The following is a 23,645-nucleotide window of genomic DNA, read 5'->3' on the forward strand; positions in this document are numbered from 1 at the left end:
TTGAAAATCTTTCTTGTACGATCTTCGAATGTACAATTGATTCAGTGTGAAAGATGTTTAGAGTACAATGAGAAGATGTGGAGGCAGAAAAAGGGAAGAGAAGAGAATTTACGTGTACTTTTATGTATTTGTATGTGTACTTACACATGTACCCACAACTTTTCCACACCCAATCATATTGATTTTAAAAAATTTCGCTTTATCGCTTCACTCCGATAAAGAGGATAAAGGTACTGAAAAAAATCTACATCATTGTGATCTGGTAGAAAAATGTGACTTCTCACTGGTTCGTGACAAAAGAGTGAGTTATAAAATATTCGAGCTATCAATCATTCTGTAGAATTTGGGCTCATCAGGCAAAATATATCCTTAATTTATTTCCTGTATTTATCACTGCACGCAACACAAATATCTGTCCTAATGTTTATATCACTGATATCTATTTGGTAACTAGAAATCTGATAATAAAAGTGACAAAATGGATATCATCTAAAAATCTTATTTAATAAAGTCACAACCTCATATGATAATGTATTATCCAGGGTCTGCTTTAAAGCACTCAATATCAATGAACAATGGGTCTTGTGGTTCATCTTTGTATTCCTCAGGCTGAAGTTCTTGCTTCACTACTTGTATGAGATCACCTTGCTCGTTCTTTTCTTCGTTTCTTGCCTCCAACATTAATTTTGTTGCTTCCCTTTCTTCTGATTCTTCAATCTCTTCTGTGTCATCCATGTGTTCCGAGTCATCTGTCTCTTCTGATTCTTCCGCTCCTCCAGTTTCTCCAGTCTCTTTTCGTTTGCGTGATTGATTCCTTCTATGGATCCAAATACCGCTGTTGTGTGACTGCACGGAATAGTGATATCCATTTTTGTGGAGGACCTTGATAACAGAAGATCTTGAAGTCCCAACCTGACGAGATATTTCTGAACTGCTAGCGGCTGGATTTTGTGTTACCGCAGCACAAATGAGAAGACACACATTCTCACTAAGAGCTCTCCGAGGGCGAGGTATTTTCTTATGACCATTGGCAAGGCAATATGTTTTTTCAAGTCGAAGTACAGTGGACCTAATTGTATGAACAGATGGAATGGGCCGATCTGGATGTTCCGCAGCAAAGTGATCACGAACACCTTGGAAACTAAGTCCGCCGTAATATCTCCGAATCATTTCAAGTCTTTCCGCAGGTGTATATTTCGGGTAAGACATGTTGAAGAGACAATGCAAAAAAAAACCTTTGCTATGATTATTTGTTTTGTTACAGCTTATGCTAATTCCATCGGCCGTAACTTATCAATCCCTTCACGTCAGTTCCCTACGATTATAATGTAATTAAGTTTTGACATTACTGTCAGTAAAATTTGAAAGCTAAAGATTAATAAACTTGAACTAGCTCATTTCACTTTAAGAATCGGATTCTACGTTTACATTTCTCGCCGCTTATTTTTCTCTTTTGAGGTTATAGGTTTCTCTTTTTCGTGAAGAACAGCTATTCCTTTTTTTTCGATTAATCATTTGTCATAGTGACACCAAATGAGGCAGAGCTATTCATAAACTCGGCAGCGCAAAAGAGATAAAGATTGTTGTTAGTATTGAGTTGAGAGCTAATATTGGAACCACGATTGGAACGCACACATAGACCATCAAGTTATATAAGGCTGGAGTTTCACGTGCAGCAAACAACTGAACACAGCATGCTCTGATTGGTCAATCCACCACATCACCAAGCGTGAAACGTCACCAAATGGTGATTTAGGTCAAAGGACTAATCACAGTATGTTGCGTTCAACTGTTTGCTGCACGTGAAAATCTAGCTTAAGGGTCGGCTGCGGCGTCAGTCGTCACAAAATTCGTATAGATCGACCTTGCATTTTGTTTTAGATCGAAAACAAGTTAGCCGGAAAGATAAGACATTAAGAATGGTGGTCTGGAAGAAGGTGCCGATTAGTAGATTTTCAAATATTGACCAATCATATAAGTCCTTCAGTTTTTTCGTTTCTGAAAGGTGGTATATAAAACACATCGAATATTACTGATCTACATACTCATAGGTGCTAGACAATAGACCGTGCAATAGACTCGTTCCGTAATATAGAGATCAGGTTCTATTCGTAAATGTGGTTATGGCTTTTAAGGTAGCAGACGATTATCAAGGCAGCTTGTGTTAGTGACAGTATTTGCTTTAAAGCACTCTAGAAATGCTTGATGCACGTGGAAACATTATAATCAAACGTAGCAATTATAATTGAACGTAGTTAAAGAAAACGCATGAACGATATGTTAAATTTGTCCCAACTTTGTCCCTAAAGGCAACACTAGCGCTTACATAGCGGCAGATTTGGAATTGGATTGCAAGTTTGTTCAAAAATCACCAAAATTTTGGACCTCGATCCCACCTGTTTTTTCCGGGATCATAGGGCAGGCGGGCACATAGCAGCCTCACAAACATGTCGACGATGGAGGGTTCGCTCAGCAAGTGGACCAACGTTGTAAATGGATGGCAGTATCGGTGGTTTGTACTCGACGACAATGCCGGTCTTCTGTCTTATTATACGGCGAGTATTTATTTTGCCTAATAAACCGAGAATTAATGTCATTCCGAAGCTTGTACATCAGCAGTATTAACCCAACGACACAACAATGACAGGTTACACCCATTTTTTCGTCAAGTAGCTAATAAGTATATGTACGATTGGAACGTGTATTACTATTTCCCTACGCACATACAGCTTTGTGGTTGACAAATCTGCGGTTATTGCTTTATATCGCTGTTAAAAAGTTCACGATATTTTGCACACACACACATTTTTCTAAATGGCTTGTTGTTTTTAACGTTTATATATGTATGCAAACTAATGTCATTTTTAATACATTCGTATTCTATGCTTTTTATATATTAATGAAAAGTTCAGGTGCAGCTAACAAACTTGTGCCCTCACGTACATATCTTCAATTTAATTGAGTAGACGTTGAATACGTTGTAGGTTGAGATCAATCTTGGGTATATTTTACAAAGCTTGACAAAATTGCTTTATCTGCCGTCTTCTATATCGACTCTTATACATCATATTCGCTGACATCATCATTAGGACGCTTCCAATTTCTGTAACGCATCGATCTGTTTAGGTCATATACATCTCCAACTTCAAGAAAGCCTATTTATGAGAAAACAAAAATCTCTTGAATTTTTTTATCCTCAGCAACTCAAACACAAATATAATTAATCAGAAAACAACAGTATTTTATGTTCAGTATCTAGCCAAATTAAATTATGTTACTCTACACAGATTTTGTGCCTGGAATTTGTATACGCGATTATTATACATTGAGTGATACTGAACAGAGGAAAATTACTATCTGTTGAAAAAGTTTGCTTTTGCGGCTAAGAGAATGCTATTTCAAAAAGTAAATAAATTATGATTTCTATCAGCTGAATGATTAAAATCATAGATTTTCTTTAATTTTGAAATAGCATTCTCTTGGCGGTAAAATCGAACTTTTTTGACAAATAGTAATTTTTCTGTGTCTAGTATCATTTAATCTATAAAAATGACATACGCGAATCCCAGACACCAAAATGTGGTTGAAACTAGCAGCAAGCGCTAGCAGCCCAGAGGCTCTCAGCCAGGACCGAAACAGGGCTCGAGCACTCTGTGCGTTCATTAGATCAGTGCGGTTGATAGCACAGTTCGATTTTCATTCGACTTGCACGATATTACTTATTCATCATGGAGAATCCAATAAATAACTGCCGTGAGACCCGGTCTCCCTCATTTGTTATTAATTATTAGAGTTTGATAATTGTCGTTTTTTTGATACTGCGGTCGATTTTCACAAAATCCGCGTAGACTCGTGCTATCAATACTATAAAATCGTCATTATTTCTTCCAAGTCTATAAAAGCAAACTTTGGGGCGAATGTTTATATTTTTCCATTGTTTTCATGTATGACAAATGAAAAAAATAATCAACTCAACTCAAGCACAAGAAGAAAAGTTTTTGTTGATTGACGATTATTGAGACTTCTGCAAGTGATTTGCAATGTAAATTGAAATCCTCCGAAATAAAGTCCAAGTAAACGTCAAATCATTAAGAATAAATGCACCAAATTTTATCAAGCTTCATAATGATTTGAAGCTTACTCATAATTTATTTCTGATGATTCAATTAGCTAAATGAGACTTTGAAGAATCGAACAAATTTTTTTTATTAGTAGACAATCGGTAAACTTCCTGTCACTGGTTGTTATGATATGATATTAAAAATTGAGGTGCTTTTCCGTTCAATGGGGAAAAAAATCATTCACATGGCAGAATTATCAAGGTAATATCATAAGGATTTGTTGCAACAAAGCTTTTTGATTTTTTTACGTGGGTATTAGAAGGACAAGATCGAACTTTTACTCACAGCTAGCAAAGTGTTTTTTGAAGTTTCAGTTTTTGTTTACTTGAATAATATCAATTGATAACAAACTTATTGTTTATAACAAACACAGTATTCGGTTGTCGTGTGAGCCAATGGTATAGATCAAATCCCAAAATCTATTCAACCGATTCACTTGAAATTGGACAGATCATTGATTATAACATTTTCTTTTGTATGACTGGATGATTTTAAGAAGTGTCGTTGGCAACCAAAGATTAAGATTTTTTTTATCACTGAAAATCGAAATTATTTTTATCAATGGGTCACCATTTCTTCGACTTTTAAAATTTTAACAAAATATCCGAACATACTATAGAAAATCTCATAATCAAAGATCTATCCAAATTTCAAGTCAATCGGACTAATAGATTTTGAAATTCGATGCACGCTGCTGGACCACACTACGGATGAATACCTTTTTCGTGTTAATAATTAGTCCGTTGTCAATTGATATTATTCATTAAAATAAAACTGAAACCTTGTAAAACCCCTTCCTCACCGTATGCACAAATCTGACCTCGATCTCCTCATACCCCTGTAAAATAAATGTTGAAAATTAATGTCTTTTTGAAACAATTCCTGACAATCATGCCTTAGTAGGATTACGATTGCATTAGAATTTAGTTACACGAGTTTTGCCTTGCAAATTACGCATTGACATCTTAACGATTCAGCATGTAGTTTTGCAGATCAATCCATCTCTTCCAAAACTCTTGAAAAGAACATTCAGAATTGCCACTCAACAAAGAAAATGTGGAATAGACAGGGATACTTGTTCTATCTCGAAAAAGTCGTAGAAAAGTTAGAGAATAGAGTGGAATTTCTGGAAAAACTAAAATTCGAAACTCGAAACTTTAATGTAGTACCAAATATTAAAATTTTAGCAAAACACTTGGCATATGTGTATGCGCGACTTGTTTTTGCTTAAGCGTTCCAAACAGGTAAAGTTCCAAGACTTCAAAACAAATCACAATTAATTCGTAACAATTGATTACATTTTTTCGTTTCTTTTGTTACTTTAAAAAAAAAAGAACGAATAGTCTCTTGTACGTTTCATTATTGGATTTTGAAAATTCAGGAAATTTCACAGTCCAAAATTAGTGGCAACTCTAGGCTCAAAACTGAAGAAGCGCTGTTCTTTAGAATACAAAATAATTGGGAAATGATTGAACACAATTGGTAATATTACATTTCTAGTCTTTCACAGTCGTTCGAACAAAAAAGCTCAGTCAAATTAAGAGATGAGTAAATGAATTCTAATGACAATATCGATAATATATCCTTTATACATCATCATGTATACCGTGAGTTATGCTGAACATGAAACGATCCATCACCCAAGGCAGGCAATCGGAGTTACAGCTCATATGATTTGTTTGGGCAAGGTTTGTGATGGCCGTTGCAGGGTACGATGCTCAACCTGAACATGAGCTGTAACTCCGGTTGCCAGCCTCGAGTGCGGAATCGTTCCGCGTTTAAGAAAACTTACTGTATGATTTTTTGCAGTATTAATTATGCTATCATTAATTGTAACTAGATTGAAGTTAGGAGTTTTACTAGAAATGTATAATTTGTTACGAACTTCAACATCATGGAAATCCCGTCGAAAACATGATATCAACTCATTTTTTCATTTTGAATAGAAATCGACAAATCACTATTACAGTGGAATATGAGAAAATGAACTAGGAAAAACTAAACATCGTCTCAGGCGAAATGGGTATCCCCAGGCTATGCCCTGAGAACCTAAAAATATATAGTGTTCGTAATTTATTATTATAATTATTATTATTTTTTTTTCAATTTACATTAAAAGCTGATACATTTTTTAGATCAAACAGTCTTTTTTTGCGACGTATAATTCTTTCTATAAAAATGAATAAATAAGAAAAGATTTATGAAGAGATTTATTATGTAGACCATCGCTGCTGTTGTTGAAACATCGCACGAAGATGACAATGCTTGGCTGGCATGCACCAGTAGTACACAAAATTGAATCTGTGCAAAGAACCACTGTTAGTTTATAAAACATAGAGAGTTAGATCAACATTCAATTTTTCTATCTCTATATTTCTCAGAAGTTGAGTTTTGCCTGGATCAGATGCAAAGTTTTGTTCAAAAAAGAGTTGGCTCTTAGAATCGAGAAATAAAATTGTGGAAAATTTTCTTTTTTTGTATTTATCTTTGAGACAAAAATTTTTCATGAAGTCTTTCACTGAAAAACCGAAAGTAAATTTGAACATCTGAATCATTGATATTTAAAAAAATTATTTCCCCAGAAAAGAGTTTCAAAGGTTTCAAACATTCCAAACAGTTATGTTTGAATTTTAGATCGTTTAAACAAAAATATAGAGACATTCATTCTATACGAATTGTTTTGCAAAATTTTCATGTGCCGTGCGCAAGAGTTTTCCCCGAATCTAGTACAAACTAATAAATATTCGTAATGTAATTTGTAACCAAATTTGCCAAACAACTTGCACGGTATTAATTGCTTCAAGTTCAAGTTTTATGGTAATATTTTTGAATACTGTACTACAACATTAGGCTTGAAAATTTTAAGAATACTCTCTTTGTTTGAAACCTTGTCATGAAAATTTTCTGTAGTTCACATTGTGGCAAGAAAAAAAAAATTTTCACAACAGCTTCGGCAGTTTTCGAATAAAAATCTATTTCTCCATTATACCTGTAGACATTTTCAAGTGCCAGAAAATTTTATTTCCAGATTTAAGTAACTTTGGTAATAAATTCTCAACTCTTACGAACCAAGGTGTAAACTCACCATTTGAATAATGGTAATGTAGGGCTTGATAAAGCTCATGATTTTTCGTAATCTTGGACCTCTCGCTGTCAACATATAGTAAGTATACATAATGACATGAACCATACTGTTCACCATTATGGGAAAGGTGCACATGCCTCCTGCAAAGTACTTGACTGAAATCCATATTATCAACACCGTTGTAACATGATGATAAAGATGCAGAAAAGATATTTGTCTATCTTTTTTCCTTAAAACGAACACTGCTGTTTCCGATAGATCAATTATTTTCAAAATCATGGTCCACCAGGTTACCTCTGCTTGCTAAAAGAGAAATGTCAAGATATAATCGAGCACATGCCCAGACACACCAAACTTTCACAAAATTGAAGTTGGCACCATTAATGTAACGAAACTTTGGTACAGGAATCGCTATTTTGCAATTTTTACAATGACTTTCAAGCTTTTGAGTTTCCAGAATATAAGTAAGTCAAGATTTATTTCTGTTTATTGAATTCCAAACAAGTCCAATCAGCTGCGTGTGAAAATTTCAAATTATCACAGTTCACATTGACCGTTACATCAAATATCACAAATCCAAAAGGTTGAAAATCCAAATGAACAAAAATTCCAAATGATTGAAACTGAATGGTCGAAATCGCAAATAGGTCAAAATTCCTAATGGTCAAAACTCTGATCTTAACTAACCTTCACGTGTTTGATAAACGCTTAACGGCATACCTAAAGGTTGGTAATGTGCAGAGTTTTGACCGTTCAACATTTCGACCAACAGGAATGATAAACATTCAGAGTTTCGATCATTCAATATCACGGTCAGTCTGAACTCTGACTCAGGTGTCAGAGTTGGGAATTAATGTTGGAAAATAAAGGTTTTTATAAAACTTGCATCGTTAGATGAATGATACTAACTTCAACCTCATAAACTTTTCCTCGAATATAAAGATTTAAAACAATAAATCTTTCTACATGAATATTTGGGATCAAATAATATCAGTTCGGAAGATCGTTAGTCATGATTCACGTCTGACGAATTTGGAATTACATACTTCGTTCATGAAATTTAACTCGGACATATGAATACACAGATTTGATTCGGATCCTATCTTACTTGTACAGCCATTGGATCCAGCGAATAATCTATGGGCTCGCAACCCACGGTGAGATGTGTTAGCCATCCAGCAGTTATTAATTTATAGATTATCCATGTGTTGTAAATGATTTGAAAAATATTGTACCATGTAAGGAATGTTCTTAAAAAATAAGGTTTCGTATTTCGCATGTAGCGTGGTCCACAGGATAACACAAAGTAGAGATAACTTGCTATTATTATCATCACAGGCAAAGGTGTTGATATCAACCACCAGTCGTTGGTCCGAGAATCTGAAATCAATTGAACCCCATTTCGAACTGATATATTTATTGCAAATGTTAAATTTGTTATTATATATACATGTAAAAAGCCTTTTGAATATCACTGATTTAGTATTATAAGAAGTTTAGTCAACTCACCCGCTATTTTGTCATTGTAGTAGTAATATGTCTCTGCTAGCCCCATAATTGTGAATTGTTTTAACCCAGCCAACTAACCAATGAAATTTATTTATCTTACTGTAAGGACTACATGCAACAATAAAGTATGAAATCTTTTCCATGCTACGATCCAATCATAATGAATGAACAATACGTAAACCTAATCAATCCCAAGACGTTGCTTCATATATGCCTTCGCAAATGCCCCCCTTCTTTACCTGTATCATTATAATGTACGTCATTCTATTCTAATGATATGTAACATCCGTACACTTGAATGAGTTGGTATATATTTATTCACCTTCAAACCTTTGAATCTAAAATGCTTTTTTCGTATTCTCTATAATCATGCAAGGAGCACGCAACCACTTTTAAGTAGATGAGTTTCAGAAACCATCTTTGGAATTAACAAATATGCTGCACTTGTTTATATGAATAATCGTTCAATTCACAAGTATGCAATTCCGTGATTTCCACAATCTCAGTTATATTCCTTTTGGATCGGAAACAGTTGGCAAATTGTATCGGACGTAAAATTAACATTTCGAATACCTATTAATTAAGTATTTGTTCTATTATTTTCTACGAGTCATTGGCTTCACACGTATGTAGAATACGCGATTCAAATTTGTTAGGTTGTTCTGGGTAGTAACAGACCATGAATAGTCAGAGAATTATATTATACTACTTTTCTCTATTCTTTTTTACTCAATCATTTAGAAGCTTCAACTACGTTTTATGAATTCAGTTGAGCCGGAAACAATATCATTCCATTTCTATGTTTTCACTCCCTGGTACACAATTTAGTGCATCGTTGATTGTGAAACCCGCCAAACGTCAGGGAATACTGACATTTTTTATTTGAAAAGTCAGGGAATTTTATTTCAGCAAAAGTTTTGCCACGCTGTAATGCTATAACGAAACATTGACCAGAATCCCTATTTTATAACTTTAATAATACTCCGAAGGGTTTGTGGTTGCTAAATAAGTGCGTTTTACTTTACATGCATCCTAGTTTATGGTTTATTGCGCTTTGGATCACTCCCAAGTTATAAAATAGCATTACTTTTTGCACACGCTTTGTTACATTAATATTGCAAAATTCAACCTTGAGTGAGAGTGCATTGGTTGCAGAACATTTATTTATTTACATACATAAGATAGTGTGGCCAATGCTCAGTTGGCAATCAAAAATCCGCTTGATAGCTTCCGAAGCAAAACAGATACCCCTGTGCAGTTTTGAGGAAAGAATCCTTTGCAAACTTCATAAAATATTTGCATCCCTAAAACATAGTTTGTATTCATTGTTATATCCACAAATAATAATGGTACAAAGTGTTATATGCTTCATTTTCAATTATTTCAAACCTCACCAAGAATAGAATTTGCAGTTTCATATTTCGAATGTGCAAAATTAAATGCTAAATTTTCTAAAGCAGTATTTATTATGATAATAGTATTCTAATTGATGTCACGCGGTATTAACAATCGGCAACCTTTGAACCCGGTGGTAGCATTTTCTAGGTACTTATTAAATAAAGATATGATGTCGATATTGTGACGGCGAATTTGAATTTTATTTTTAGAGCAAGGAGAAGATGATGCGAGGTGCTCGACGTGGGTGCGTCAGACTACGAGGGGCTGTGATTGGAATCGATGACGAGGATGACAGTACTTTCACTATAACAACTTCCTCATCCAAAGATGATTCAAAAACGTTTCATTTCCAAACAAGAGATGGTGATGAACGAGAGCGTTGGGTCAGAGCTCTAGAAGACACTATACTCCGACACTCATATGCGGTACAGTCTCTTATATATTTCAGATATGTGTGAAAACATTGTGTTTAAACAAATATTTAATGAATGTAAAAAAAAGTAGATAATTTTAAAAGATTAAGTCCTAACAATATGCTTCGCCGTAATTATCATACAATACTGGTCAAGAGTTCATTCCAGTGACCCCTGCAAGCAGCATTACTTATCACTGGAATAATAATTAGGAACAAATACCAAACTCGAGACTGTATTACATGGCAGTTTTCAATGTACAGTGCACTCTGCCAATAGTGCCACTTCACCTATTTTGCAAGCGGACTGTATAAAAGATCTACATGCAATACAACTTCTTTAATGTGTTAAAACAATCGAATGTCGCTGATTTTATTTTCTAAAATTCCATTTCAAACACAATAAACGGTATTTTATTAGATATTTGAAAAATCTGATCAGTGGCAATCAAAACTACTCAATAAATGATTAGGGTAAAAAAGCCCGTTTTCGGGCCAACCACCAATTAGTAACAAAGTGTCATTTTACTCCTCTGAGAATCTCTTGTAACTTGCTACAAGAGTTTCGCGTTGGAGGAATCGGATTCATAAAAATAGGCACTTGTGTATTGTCAATTTAGACGAGAGTTTGCTCACTAATAAAGAAAAATAAATATCAAAACAATATACAAAAAGCCAAAACTGCTGGCTAGAGTGTTTGTCTTTTCACTTATCTACAGTTCGTATGTACAGTTCACACTGCCTCAAAAATTATTTAACATTTTGGTGATTTTTGATGTCACCCGTTCATGGAATCTCTTTAATGCATTATCTACATAGAATCTTGGCGTCTCTAATTCAGCCACTACATCTGCAATTTTGATCAATTCTCAGTTTTACTATTACCTCTACGATGGCTCGATGTGAGAGTAAAGAGACCGTACTGCCCTTGTTAACATGCTTGTATCACACATCCTTGTTTTTAGCGACATTAACCAACCATGATATAAGCTATAGTTATACTGTAAAAAATATAAATCACATTGACTCGGTAATTCTTGAAATCGTGTATTTGGTCTCAAAGATATTATTATTCAGTGTTTATGAAAAGAAAAATTCATCCCAAAAAAAGAAGATGATAGTTTGTTCCGTAACACCATTTGAGAAAATAATCAAAAATTCATCAAATTCGAGGGCTCAAAACTGTATTAATGTAAGGAAAAATAACTGTTTATGGTCATAATTGGATTCCTTGACCTCAAAAATACTTAATACACATGCTTTCAGAAGTAAATATTCACCTGAAATACCCAAAAACATTGAATTACTTCAAATGAACCACAAATGAAAATGTAATGTAGTGTTTTTGTTCAAAATGTACGCCAACATCGAAATCGAACAGGGTACCCCCTTGGAGACTGAAGTCCGTGTATCTCAAATGCAAAAAAGGGTTTAACAGCCCCATTTTAAACACAATTCTGAACAAAATCACTCCAACACATTTTCATTTGACACAGAAATAAAGAAACGGAACAGATTCTACGAAATTGCAATAGTAAATTCGTAGAATTCATGCCATTTCTTTATTTCTTTATTTCATTTGGTGCAGAAATAAAGAAATGGAATAGAATCTACGAAATTGCAATAGTAGTGAAGTTAATAAATGACTTGATTCGTTGCTATACTTAAGGACTATGTATAAAAATCAAAATATAAACAACAATTAAAAATACGTACACTTGCTTACAGCGTTGGGATCCCTTGAAGCCACCGCCTAAGCAGGACTTTGATCGCAAAGTTGCAGAAGCAGATGCTTATCTTCAGTTGTTGATTGATCAGATTAAGTTGATCGAAGGAAAAATACATAACTCTGCGGAAGGAGTAGATGAAAAGCAAGAAGTTTATGCTGCAGTTTTAACTCAAGCGAATGCTATGCTGAATTCAGTAAAGCACACCATTGTTCAATTACAAATTGCAAAGGTATATGAAATTCTGCGAAGTTTCTCCCAAATCTCAATTTACGACAATACAGAAATGACAGGGCTCAGTTTTGATCGTATTTATTCACTAAACATTTATTCAGAATACAGCCATACCAGTGAATGGGATATACCGAGGTCCTGCCGAACCTGTCCACATTTTGCCTACGCTCACACATGGTAAGTATCTCTTTCCAATTTTCTGTTTTAGTACTGATAACAGATTTCAATTTTTCTAGTTCCAGCAGGAAATCCCGAAGCCACTGTACAGGCTGGTATTGAGTTAGGCTCTGAATGTGTTGAGCCACGAGTACCAATCTTGCCAAATGGTAAGTTCGAAATTCACTGTTCTGCTATTTTGCCTTTTCAACTCATCAAGAATCTCAGCATGACTCTTAATTTCATGAATTATTTTGGGTGTGAATCTGTTAAAATATTACCGCAATATAATTGTCCCAAGTAAAATTGTTTCTGAAAAAAGATTATCTATTACTTTAATTTTAATTTAACTCAAAATGCATAATGAAACTCAGTCAGGTTGAATATAAATAGTACGATTAAATTTCTCTAACATAAAAAAAAAAATGTCTAACCCGCAAATTTTAATTCATAAAAAATAACACAGATTATCAATATACGGAGCAATTATATTATTACATCATTTCTTAAATGCCAAAAATGTATGGTTCGTTCAATTAAATTGACTGTTTTATTTATAAATGAATTCTTGGCAGAATGCCTGTAATAGATCTCATCTTCAGTTCGGTAGTTATTTACACCAACGTTTTAAGTACAATAATTATCGACTGTAATTATAAAGTTATAATTTATTAAATAACATGTTCACGTCATTAAAAATTAATTCACAATCGAAATGAACCCTAATTCACTAAAATTGGGCAAACAGTACGATTGTTGAATTATTAAAACTGAACAAGTGTATTTTATTTCTAAAATCATTAGTTGCTGAGACTTTCTTTACTTGATTTCGCGGTTCTCTAATCTTCTATGTTAATGAGATATATGTTTATACCGAGAATATTAATACAAATCGCACCCTACACACCACCCCCTGAGTCACAACACATGTACAACTTTTACTTGAGCTGAGCGTAGCCAGACAAATGCTGCGAACGAAAACTAATGCGTGTGTTGGCGCTGGCTTTCTGCAGGTGGCGTGTAGGGTACGGTTGGTAGAAATATTCTCGGTATAAAAATCAATTTCAGTTACACTCTCAGTTGATAATATTTCTTACTGACCGATGATGAGCTTGATACCCTTCAGGGAATGCTATACTCGTATTATGCTTGATTTTCGTCTAGCATTCAACCATTCGTAGCTAATAAAATGCCGCTTGCTACAGAAATTGATCAAATTTTGAAAAAACATGTATACTATGATGGTAAAATGTTGGAAAAACTATTACAGGTTCGAATCAATATACATATGAGCAAGTGTTATTCTGTAACATCCAAATTGTTATATGATTCATGGATGAAAACATGCTTTCAGACTTATTAAATCAACAATACTTTTCATAGATTCTTGCCAGACAAATCATAAACATTCAAATTCATATTTCACGGTTTTGTAATTGGGTTAATGTAATTTCTGTATAATACTAACACATTGTTTTTGTTTTTATTTTAGCTATGAACCTTCTAGTCCCAGAATTTTCGTACTCATCATCAGACGAAGATGATGATTACTTTGATGCAACAGAAGATATTATTTCATCCCCGTCTTCGGCGCACAATCATTTGCCTCTGTAAGTATCAGTAATGCCTCGAATGTTCAAATTCGACAAAGTATTGTTATTTTATCATGACGCACTTACATCTACTATATTGAAATCTTATGGAAGTTACACATGAAACAAACGTAACATTATATTATATGGTCAGTTTCAATACTTTTAATTACAGATTGACAAGACATTTTTCAGTTATATTCTTAAACTAACCCAAATTGATCGCTCAACTACTATGTCAGTAATACAACATTAGCAGACCACAAATAGAAGCACTCGTTCCTTTTTTCACACTGAGTGCCATTCGAGTGATGCAAGCATGTTGCAAGAAAAATTGACACAACAAAAATTTGTTATTATCGACAAGTGTTTTATTTAATTTGGATTTTACATACTTAACCGCCAAATCATCCAACAGACGGCGAGTAAATGATAGATTACAACAAACACAAGAAAGCAGTTCAGGCGATAACCGAAAACAGCCTCCTCCACCCCCCACAAAAGGTGATGGATCCTTGGACTACGATGGTGAGTTGAAGGTTGATGGAAGTTTATGCCACCTTAAAGGGGTCGGTGAGTCAAAAATCGGTATTATTTTTCATCGAATTACATGAACAGATTTCTTCCCCCCCCGTAACCAATGCAATATAGTCACTTTTTGTATAACAAAATTAATAGCAGGGTATTCTCGAAAAATTGACAAACAATGACACCAACGGCATTAAGTAAAAAGTGTATTTTCACGATTCTAGAGAATAGTTTTCTGTACACAATGAGTCATTTCAAAGAGCAATCGAACGAATATACTAGATTCTTAATAGTTTTAAAGTGATTGAAGATCAGAAATTGACATTTAAGATCTTATTTAAAATTTTAGTATTTATTTTTCTTGAATTCATGGGCAAATCTTCATAGTCTGCAAATACATTAATTTGATAAATCCTCTATGTGCGACTATCTCGTAATAAAATAATGAAAAAGGATTTATTTTTGACTCACCAACTTCCTCTATCTGGAGAAACAACACTCGAAACATTTTGCGAAACCCAAGTTGTAGAGGCGCTATGGTCCTTGCACATTAATTTTGTAGAATAAATACCGTGTATGAATAGACTATAAACAAAAAATTCACGTATCCATCGAAGTATTTTGCACCTCGTCAAATAATTAAAGAAACGTGTATTGCTTAGTTTTGGGGAAAAAAAACTTTAATACTGCTCATGGATATAAATCCTGAATCGAGACTCTTTATTATGGCACTACTGGTTCTCACACCTATGCTTCCAGATGTACGACATGTTAGAGAATAAAAACCAAGCAATTTCTACGATATTATAGATGATTCAAGTATTGACAAGTTTGAACGAGGTTTTTGATTTTTTGAATAATTCGATTTCAACATGGCCAAAAGTATAAGGGCCAATCTACATGAAGCAGATAAGTCATAGGATACTTGGCAATTTTTCATGAAAGCATAAACCCAATATTGCAAATTACATTAAGATATTTGCAATTAGAAATTTATCAAGGTTTTATTGACATATTGACATGTCGCTAACCATTAATATGTGAGCAAATTTTTTTTTAAACATTGTGTAGAAAATCTTGTAGGTTTATAAAAAAAAAAAAGAGGTGAAAGTTGACAAAAGTTGAGTTTCCATTGGTTTATTTGACAACTCATTTTTCGAAGATTTTTTTGAACACAGATCTCCATGTCCCACAAATCTGAAAAAAATGTGGTATGCACTTTGCAGTACATTAAAGCTTGAGGATTAAATTTAAGATAGCGTTTTGCCTCGTTCTCGAGTAATAGATTCTCAGAGTCCACAGTGCATGTCAACTCTGTGTCTCAATAAAACTATCACACGTCCTCCAAAGACTTTACTTTTTTTTTTGCAGCTCTGTATGATGAAGAAAGTGAGCCAGAAGGTAAGTGCTTTGATTTATGCGTCAATGCTACTGATGTATTATTCTTACTACTTAACATGATATTTAACAGTGGATTCAATGGAAAGTCACGGTTCCGTGGTTGCACACTTGTTGTCGCAAGTAAAGATTGGTATGGATTTAACCAAAGTTGCTCTGCCCACATTTATTTTGGAGCGCCGGTCGCTCTTAGAAATGTATGCCGACTATTTTGCACATCCAGATTTCTTTGTTAGGTACGTATTTTGCTTTTGAATAATTTCTGTTTATGATAAATTTCATTTTTATACAAAACTTGGAGTCCACAAATAACGCTGAAAGACAAGGCTTGTAGCAAATTACTTTGTTTTTTGCACAGAATTACTACTATGCTATTTCTGTACATGACTTAAATTATTAAAAGAATTTTTTTGAGAAAGAAGTTCAAGGAAAAATCAAACGTACTCTCATTAATTTTTCATGACGAATACAAAACAATAGAATAATTAATCTTTCTAAACAATTGTGCTTTTCTTAAAGTGACGAAAAAAACCTGCAGTTTGAAGAATGTCACATGTATTCGTTAAAAATTCGATCCCGACATGCAAAGGTGTCATATTTGCACAACTTTACTTTTTTATCTATCGGTTTCGAATTTCTATTGATTATAATGTAGAAACAATCAGATTCTGAAGTATAAAAAATAGGGTGACTACTCGTCTGGAAGAGCTACAAAATTTTGAAGTGTCAGGGAATTTCAGTAAATACTTGCAGTTATTCCAAGAAATTCCTCGAAATTCCTCGAAATATGATGTTCAATTGGATCTCTAAATTTTTCAACTGTTACTAATATTTTAAAATAGCTGATAATTTTTTCCGCTATGCTCACTCGATTATTTTGTTAATTCTTATTTCACTTGTTGTACTCTCTCGATTATCCTTCATCCTAAATTCCTAAATTTGATAATGATGATATTAATGACGATGTGAGTATGTATGGATAAGGTCTACATTCCCCATTTACTGGTATTTACAACCTTCAGTTTTTTATTTTTGATCAACCTAATTCCAATATTTTTTAAAATACAGTGGAAGTGTTGCAAATGGAATATGTCAAAGCAAGAAGTTTGAGATTTCGATCAGGAAAAGTTAGAGGACTTTCAAATCCAATTTGAGTGGCCACCCTGAAAAACTTGAAAACGCCAGGGATTTTCAGGTCCAATTTTCAGTTGGGACCTCACACTGGGAATTGTTTAAATTTTGTCGCGGAAAAAAAGCTAGATCAGACATGATTATAAATACAATTATCATGCCATTGTTTCTAGATCCACACAAACTTTCTAATTAGGAAAAATTAATAGTTTCCTGTACTCGAAATAAATTTAATCTAAACATGCCCAGTTACTTTGAGATCCACTTGGCAATTCTCACCTAATTACCTAGTTTTCTTTTTTTGTTGCTTCACAAGTAACAAAGTAGTGCAACTCGTTTGTATTAAATCATGAGTTTTAAGTCAATTCTTCAAGTAGAAAGAATCACTTCTTCTTAGTATCAATCCTGCAGATGAATGGCCAATAGATCTTGTCAATGGAATTCATGCGTTTTAGCATAGCAGACATGCCCACTCCAAGAGAGAGAATGGTGCAAACGGTACGATGGTATCTCTGCAGCTTCCATGCAGGACGTAAATCAGGAGTTGCTAAAAAACCGTACAACCCGATCCTTGGTGAAGTGTTTCGATGTCATTGGGACCTTCCAAAGGATACTGAATCAGACACACTTTCAAAGGCCAGTACTAATACTGTAAATGATGGGCCGGTACCTTGGTGCCGAGAAAATCAACTAACCTTCGTTTCTGAACAAGTTTCTCATCATCCTCCGGGTAAAATTTGTTTAACGAAACTGTCGAACATCTGTACAGTTTTTATATCTAAAATAACTTACTCTAATTGAATTTCAGTCAGTGCTTTTTATGCTGAACATTACGCCAAGAAAATTAGCTTCAGTGCCCATGTTTGGACCAAGAGTAAATTTTTGGGCCTTAGCATCGGTGTGCACAACGTTGGTAAAGGATGGGTCAGCGTTCTAGAACACGGCGAAGAGTATGTTCTTACTTTCCCTAATGGATACGGAAGATCTATTCTTACTGTTCCATGGATTGAATTGGGAGGTGCAGTTACAATAACCTGTGCCCAAACTGGATATCATGCGACCATTGATTTCCTTACTAAACCCTTCTATGGCGGAAAACGCAATCGCGTTACTTGCCAGGTCTTTCAGCCAGCCGACAAAAAACCTTTCCTCGTTATCAATGGCGAGTGGAGTGGGACTATGGAGTTGAAATGGTCTGACGGGGTAAGCGCTCAGCTGTTATGCAGAGAACATTAATAGAGCAAAATCTCATTACTTTTGTTGCCCGTTTCTAAAAACGTTTTTCCTCCTTGTGGAATAATAAAAAAAAAAAAAAAAAAAAAAAACAGAAAACAGAGCTCTTTGCGGACGTGAGAGAACTGAAGGCTGAAAAAAAAAGAGTGATACCTGTTAGCGAACAAGAAGAATGCGAATCGAGAAAAGTATGGCGCGAGGTAACTGCAGGACTCAGATTAAATGATATGGATCGAGCTACTGCTGCTAAGTGTTCGATCGAACAACGACAAAGAGACGAAGCTCGCCTACGGAAGGAAAGTAATGTTCCCTGGCAGACTAAGGTAAATTCTTTCACGTGATTCATATTCATGCCACGGTCAATTCACACAGAAAAAAAAGTTGATAACTATGTTGATATTTCCATATGTTTCTTACATATCCTTGTAGATTATATAAAACTTAAAGTCATAAGATGTGAGTGCATAAGAATTCGTTTCAATTTTATTTTCCTCGAAACAGTCTTTGCAGTAAAAATGAAAATATAAGACCTATTGCATTACAAGTTAAGTGAAAACAACATTTTTACAAGTCTGAAAATAATTCAGAAACTACTGTCAAGTAATACTTAGAGCAATATCTGAAAGGGTACGAAAAATGGTGATTTAATTGATGGTGAATAAATGTCCCTATAGTGTGATACATATGAGTCAGTCCACGTAAAACCGAACACCTTTTTTCGATTGATCTTTTCGATTGTTGTGAATTTTTTTTAACGGATTATATGGGTGAAATAAATTCAACGAACAATTTTTTTTTTTTTTTTTTTTTACCTTTATTATTTGAAAAGTTATTCCAGGTTGAAAATTGCCCAAAATGCGAAAAACCGCCACACACGCTCTCCTTCAAATCTTCGTATCTCAGGTTCTATTTGTCTGATCAACTCGTTCATGGGCTCATTCGAAAGAGCTGGAATTGGGCTTCTATTTCATGCTGCTACAAATTTTATAATAGCAACAATTGAGGATTATTATAAACAGTTAATTTTCAAACACGATTTTTATCATCGAAACCGCGCTGTAAAATTCCAAAAAAAAAATATAGGCGTATTCCTTGATCAATTTACTATCAGATAGGTGAGTTTCAAATTGGAGAATTAACGGAGAGTATTTTTTAAATATTAATAATCGAGCGGAGGCGCGCGCGCGCGCCGACAATCGAGTTATTTGGCAAGCGGCGTGGATCAATCTTATACCAAGCACACATAAAATGGAAATAATGTTTATTGAAATCCAACAGATTGGTTTGAATTGTTTATTAAACTCTTTGTATAATATAACTACACGATACGAATTCTTAATACTATATCAAACTTACATCTAAACTACTATTTATTCTAAATTTATATAAATGTTGTAACTAGATGATTATATTTATATTATACAGTATCATTATGGTTATTCTTCGTCTCGATATTATATGATAGGTCATAACTGGATTGGAAGAAAATGGTCGTTTTTATAATAGTTATAATATGTGATATCTACTAACGATCTTCTTTATAAACAGTAGTCGTTAGGAACTTTTTTGCTTTCGAATATCTTTTTGCAATTAATTCTGATTTCGAAATAGCCTGTATATTACATTGTGTATGCGGCTGTATATTACATGTATTATATACAGTCTATTTCAAAATCGGGATTAATTACAAAAAGATATTCGAAAGCAAAAAAGTTCATAAAGGCTACTGTTTATAAAGAACATCGTTAGTAGTTAAAAAAAATTCACAGCAATTGAAAAGATCGATGAAAATTTTTGGTCGATTTCGTTTGGTTTGACGTGGATTGACTTATACATATACTATACATATAAATGATAAATTTCATAAGTGATGGAAAGAGGAAAAATTATGGCTTTATTTCACTTAACCCTTACTTGACACACTTCTCTGGAATTACATAGATTTCATATGGGATTGTACCCCAGTGTGTCAAGTAAGGATTAAGGAAGTTTTAACGGCATTACGTAGCTAGACAAAATTCGCTTGAGCTGCGTGTCTGCCTAGCATATTAAGCGTATTAAGTTTTTCAGAATTTGGCAATGTCGCGTCCTATTAAGGTGAAAGCTTTGTATACTCATTCTATATACTTCCAAGATCTGTCGTGCATGGTGTCCACTTTTTTAATGTATAAGCAAAAAGTAACTCTAATACAGTAATTTCGTGTTTTACGCATGTCATGCGCTGTTGCCATGTCACAACATATCATGGCCTGCACAGCTGGATACATTATTTCAAATAATTTTTTTCAATATCATGGAAGTGGTCAATAATTCTGAAATACCTTTATGAATTATTATTAGACTTGCTTCTACTACCTAAAAAAATGTCAGTGCAATTTCAATGTCACTTCATTACTAATTTAATTGATAACTTCAATTCTCGTCCATTCCTCCATAAGCATAGGTGTAAAATGAGCGAAGACATAGTTGCTTATAATCGATTAATCAATACAAAATTTTAATCTGGTGATTGAATTATATAAATCTATTGAATTGCCAAATTTTAGCAAAAACTGAACCTTAATTCTCGTATGGTTTGAACTCCCTTAAAATACAGTCCCATCTTTCTCAAGGCATATCAGAAAACCATTCTTGAAAACAATTTATCCCCAAGTTCAAAATGAAGGGGGTAAAGAGACAAAATGCAGGTCATTGGAGACTATGCCTAAGTCTCAATCTGTTAATAAGAATTCTCGACTCAGATTTACTCAGGTGTTTATTACTTTGTGGAACAGCTTTTTAAGGAAACTAAGGATGGAGGTTGGGCATATGTATCACCACTTTCGGACAGACTGCCTGTCACTACAAAGGAAACCAACGATGCGTAAGGGACCCGAAGATGCTTCACAAAATTTAGAAAACAATATTAATTATAGATTTTCAATTTGACGATGATGTCGTAAGATGTGATGCCTAAGGTCTCAAATGACCGTTGTAGTATGTGTAAATTGAAGGGATAGAATTAAAATGCCTTGCTATATAGTTTATCGAATGAAAGAAGAAAACAGACATGATTGAAATGATTAGATATATTTTGAAAAGCACAATAATTAACAAGGTAAATTAGGTGCTCGTATTTGAAATACAGTTTAAGACATGGATTACTTGAGGGCTAATTCAGACTTATTGTTAGCAGCTCAAGAAGACGGAGTAGATGGAATATAATGCAAATATGTATACTGATCACGCCTAAAGTGTCATGATTGTCTTTTAAACAATGCCATGCTAAGTATTTTGTAGTTTCCAAACCAAAAGTTATTTAGTGATCTCAAAGCAACGTGTTAATGTTATGTGTAGATTGAAAAGGTCATTCCGGTTTGGAAATTTCGATTGATTAATTGTAATAGCAAGAGAACTAATTTTTTTTTATTATACCCTTGGTGGCGGAAGAATGGGGTTTTACGTTTCATAATTGTTCAAACGAAACTTTCAGCGACTGAATAAGCTTCTTCCGGCCAAACAGCCTGCCTCGGTTTGGATACTATGTATAGTTTTTTCAATAAGATGGCCAATCGCTTCAATTACATAATTTTTGAAAGTAGGAATTGTATCCTACGATCACTAAGAAGTAAGATGTCATATAATGAAAATATTTGAAGGGAGGTATGCACCAACTTTGAACAAGGCTTTGGTACACATTTTTAATGGCGACTTTGGCTTAGAAAAAGTGCAGACCGAGTACAAATTCCGTGAATGTCAATTGGTGTGAGAAACGAGAAAACCAGAGAAATCATACCGAGTGCGCACTTTATTGCAAGTGGAATTCGCTATAGGGTACAAAATTAATAATCAAGATTCTGCGGATTCTCAAATAATTTTCCTGTGTTCATTGCACGTGTAACAGGACGTAAGACGTTATTTATTTTAAGGTGTACTTCAGAAACGTGTACCAATGCCTTGTGAGTCACTGTTAATATTTGTGTGTACGTTTGAAACGTGAATCAGAGATATCTTTGATTTTGTGTCGAGTAATCAGGCGTTTTTGTGTTTATTATGCAATAATTCATGTCTAATTGAAGTAGGGCGAAATAAATAAAGCTATACAAGAGTAAAAAGAGTAATGTACCACTGTAATATTTGTTCTATTCAAATATTGTAGAGCTTATAATACCATTATTGAAATTCAACACATTAATTGTACTGCAGAAGATCATTAAGTTTGCTATCATAAATATAACATAGACTTCATTTGAGCCCTACGCGGTGCTTTCTTTGGTTATAACAGTTAGCAGGTTTATGCAACATTGAACTGTTGTATAACAGTTAAACTACGTACGTTTTATCTTAAGGCATGTGTAATTAATTTAGTACAATATTATTGTAATGTACATATACATATAAGTATATCCGTACGTATGTATCATACGAATATTCATAGATTATTTTATAATCTGCGTTGACATTTTTTGTTACCCAGAATCTGGTTTCTTTCCCTTTTTCCTGAGCTGATGGTATTCGTCGAGAACCGGTGAACTTAATCTTTCAAATCTATATCTCCTGCAGTTCTCAACCAAGAAGTGCCAATTGATTTTGAATATTTTATCGCAAAATTAATTAGAAACATATTTTTCGTTGGGCTCATAGCGGCCTCCTTGATGAGACAAAGTGACTTCAAATATTCGAAAAGTGATCATTCACTGACTAGTGTGACTGATAGAGATTACTAAAAACAAATGTAAAGTTTTTTAATAACACCGGCCCACTTAAATTTTAAAAGGCTTATGGTTGAATAAACTTCAGAGTCGTGTTTAGCGGACCAAAAATGCATAAAAATCATACTTGGTCTATAGTTTTATACATTTTTTTCTCACCATAACTGCTAATTTTTGGCGATTTTTATAGTTTTTTGCAATTTACTTAAAATTTTGAGGGTATACGGGCAAATCTGACTTCAGATTCGGATTGAGCGCGTCAAAATACATAAAGATGGGTAGGTCCGGTCAAAAGTACAGACCACTTTTTTTTTCATACTTTTTTTTTTTTACTTTTTTTTCATTTATCCATCATATTCGTCCATGGTTGCACTCAGGCCCCAGACACACACACTGCTAAAAGTGGTTCGCAAAATGTCCCTCGATCCTG

General features: G+C 34.0%; 2 protein-coding genes across 6 annotated transcripts; one reads left to right on the top strand and one right to left on the bottom strand.

Annotated features, from left to right (window-relative positions):
• Nucleotides 1-1,988: 1,988 nt before the first annotated feature.
• Nucleotides 1,989-22,953, top strand: LOC124223985 (oxysterol-binding protein-related protein 9). Of its 5 annotated transcripts, none has more exons than XM_069137859.1 (14): nt 1,989-2,005; nt 2,310-2,555; nt 10,323-10,538; nt 12,254-12,484; nt 12,588-12,663; nt 12,723-12,812; nt 14,135-14,252; nt 14,653-14,807; nt 16,134-16,163; nt 16,234-16,396; nt 17,747-18,021; nt 18,100-18,494; nt 18,620-18,847; nt 21,299-22,953. In XM_069137859.1, the coding sequence occupies exons 2-14, from the start codon at nt 2,448-2,450 to the stop codon at nt 21,389-21,391; spliced, it is 2,178 nt and encodes a 725-aa protein (XP_068993960.1). In that variant the 5' UTR covers nt 1,989-2,005; nt 2,310-2,447; the 3' UTR covers nt 21,392-22,953. The 5 variants fall into 5 exon arrangements, with proteins under 5 accessions (XP_068993960.1, XP_046492405.1, XP_046492404.1 ...); XM_046636449.2 differs by lacking the exon at nt 1,989-2,005 and adding an exon at nt 2,049-2,163; XM_046636448.2 differs by lacking the exon at nt 1,989-2,005 and adding an exon at nt 2,063-2,135 and having other exon boundaries at nt 2,418-2,555.
• Nucleotides 6,191-8,905, bottom strand: LOC124223989 (very long chain fatty acid elongase AAEL008004). Its single transcript, XM_046636457.2, has 4 exons — nt 8,716-8,905; nt 8,315-8,586; nt 7,207-7,509; nt 6,191-6,422 (listed from the first exon to the last, which is right to left on the bottom strand). The coding sequence occupies exons 1-4, from the start codon at nt 8,759-8,761 to the stop codon at nt 6,258-6,260; spliced, it is 786 nt and encodes a 261-aa protein (XP_046492413.1). The 5' UTR covers nt 8,762-8,905; the 3' UTR covers nt 6,191-6,257.
• Nucleotides 22,954-23,645: the final 692 nt, after the last annotated feature.

The sequence above is a fragment of the Neodiprion pinetum genome, chromosome 7 (genome assembly GCF_021155775.2).
Source record: "Neodiprion pinetum isolate iyNeoPine1 chromosome 7, iyNeoPine1.2, whole genome shotgun sequence".
Lineage (NCBI taxonomy): Eukaryota > Metazoa > Arthropoda > Insecta > Hymenoptera > Diprionidae > Neodiprion > Neodiprion pinetum.

Coding starts and splice junctions, on each gene's coding strand:
- LOC124223985 (XM_046636448.2), top strand. Junction 12,485..12,587: donor TTCAATTACAAATTGCAAAG/GTATATGAAATT, acceptor ACATTTATTCAG/AATACAGCCATACCAGTGAA. Junction 12,664..12,722: donor TTTGCCTACGCTCACACATG/GTAAGTATCTCT, acceptor CAATTTTTCTAG/TTCCAGCAGGAAATCCCGAA.
- LOC124223989 (XM_046636457.2), bottom strand. CDS start 8,761: ATGGGGCTAGCAGAGACATATTACTACTACAATGACAAAATAGCGG. Junction 7,510..8,314: donor TGGATCCAATGGCTGTACAA/GTAAGATAGGAT, acceptor TTTCTCTTTTAG/CAAGCAGAGGTAACCTGGTG. Junction 6,423..7,206: donor ACATTACCATTATTCAAATG/GTGAGTTTACAC, acceptor TTCTTTGCACAG/ATTCAATTTTGTGTACTACT.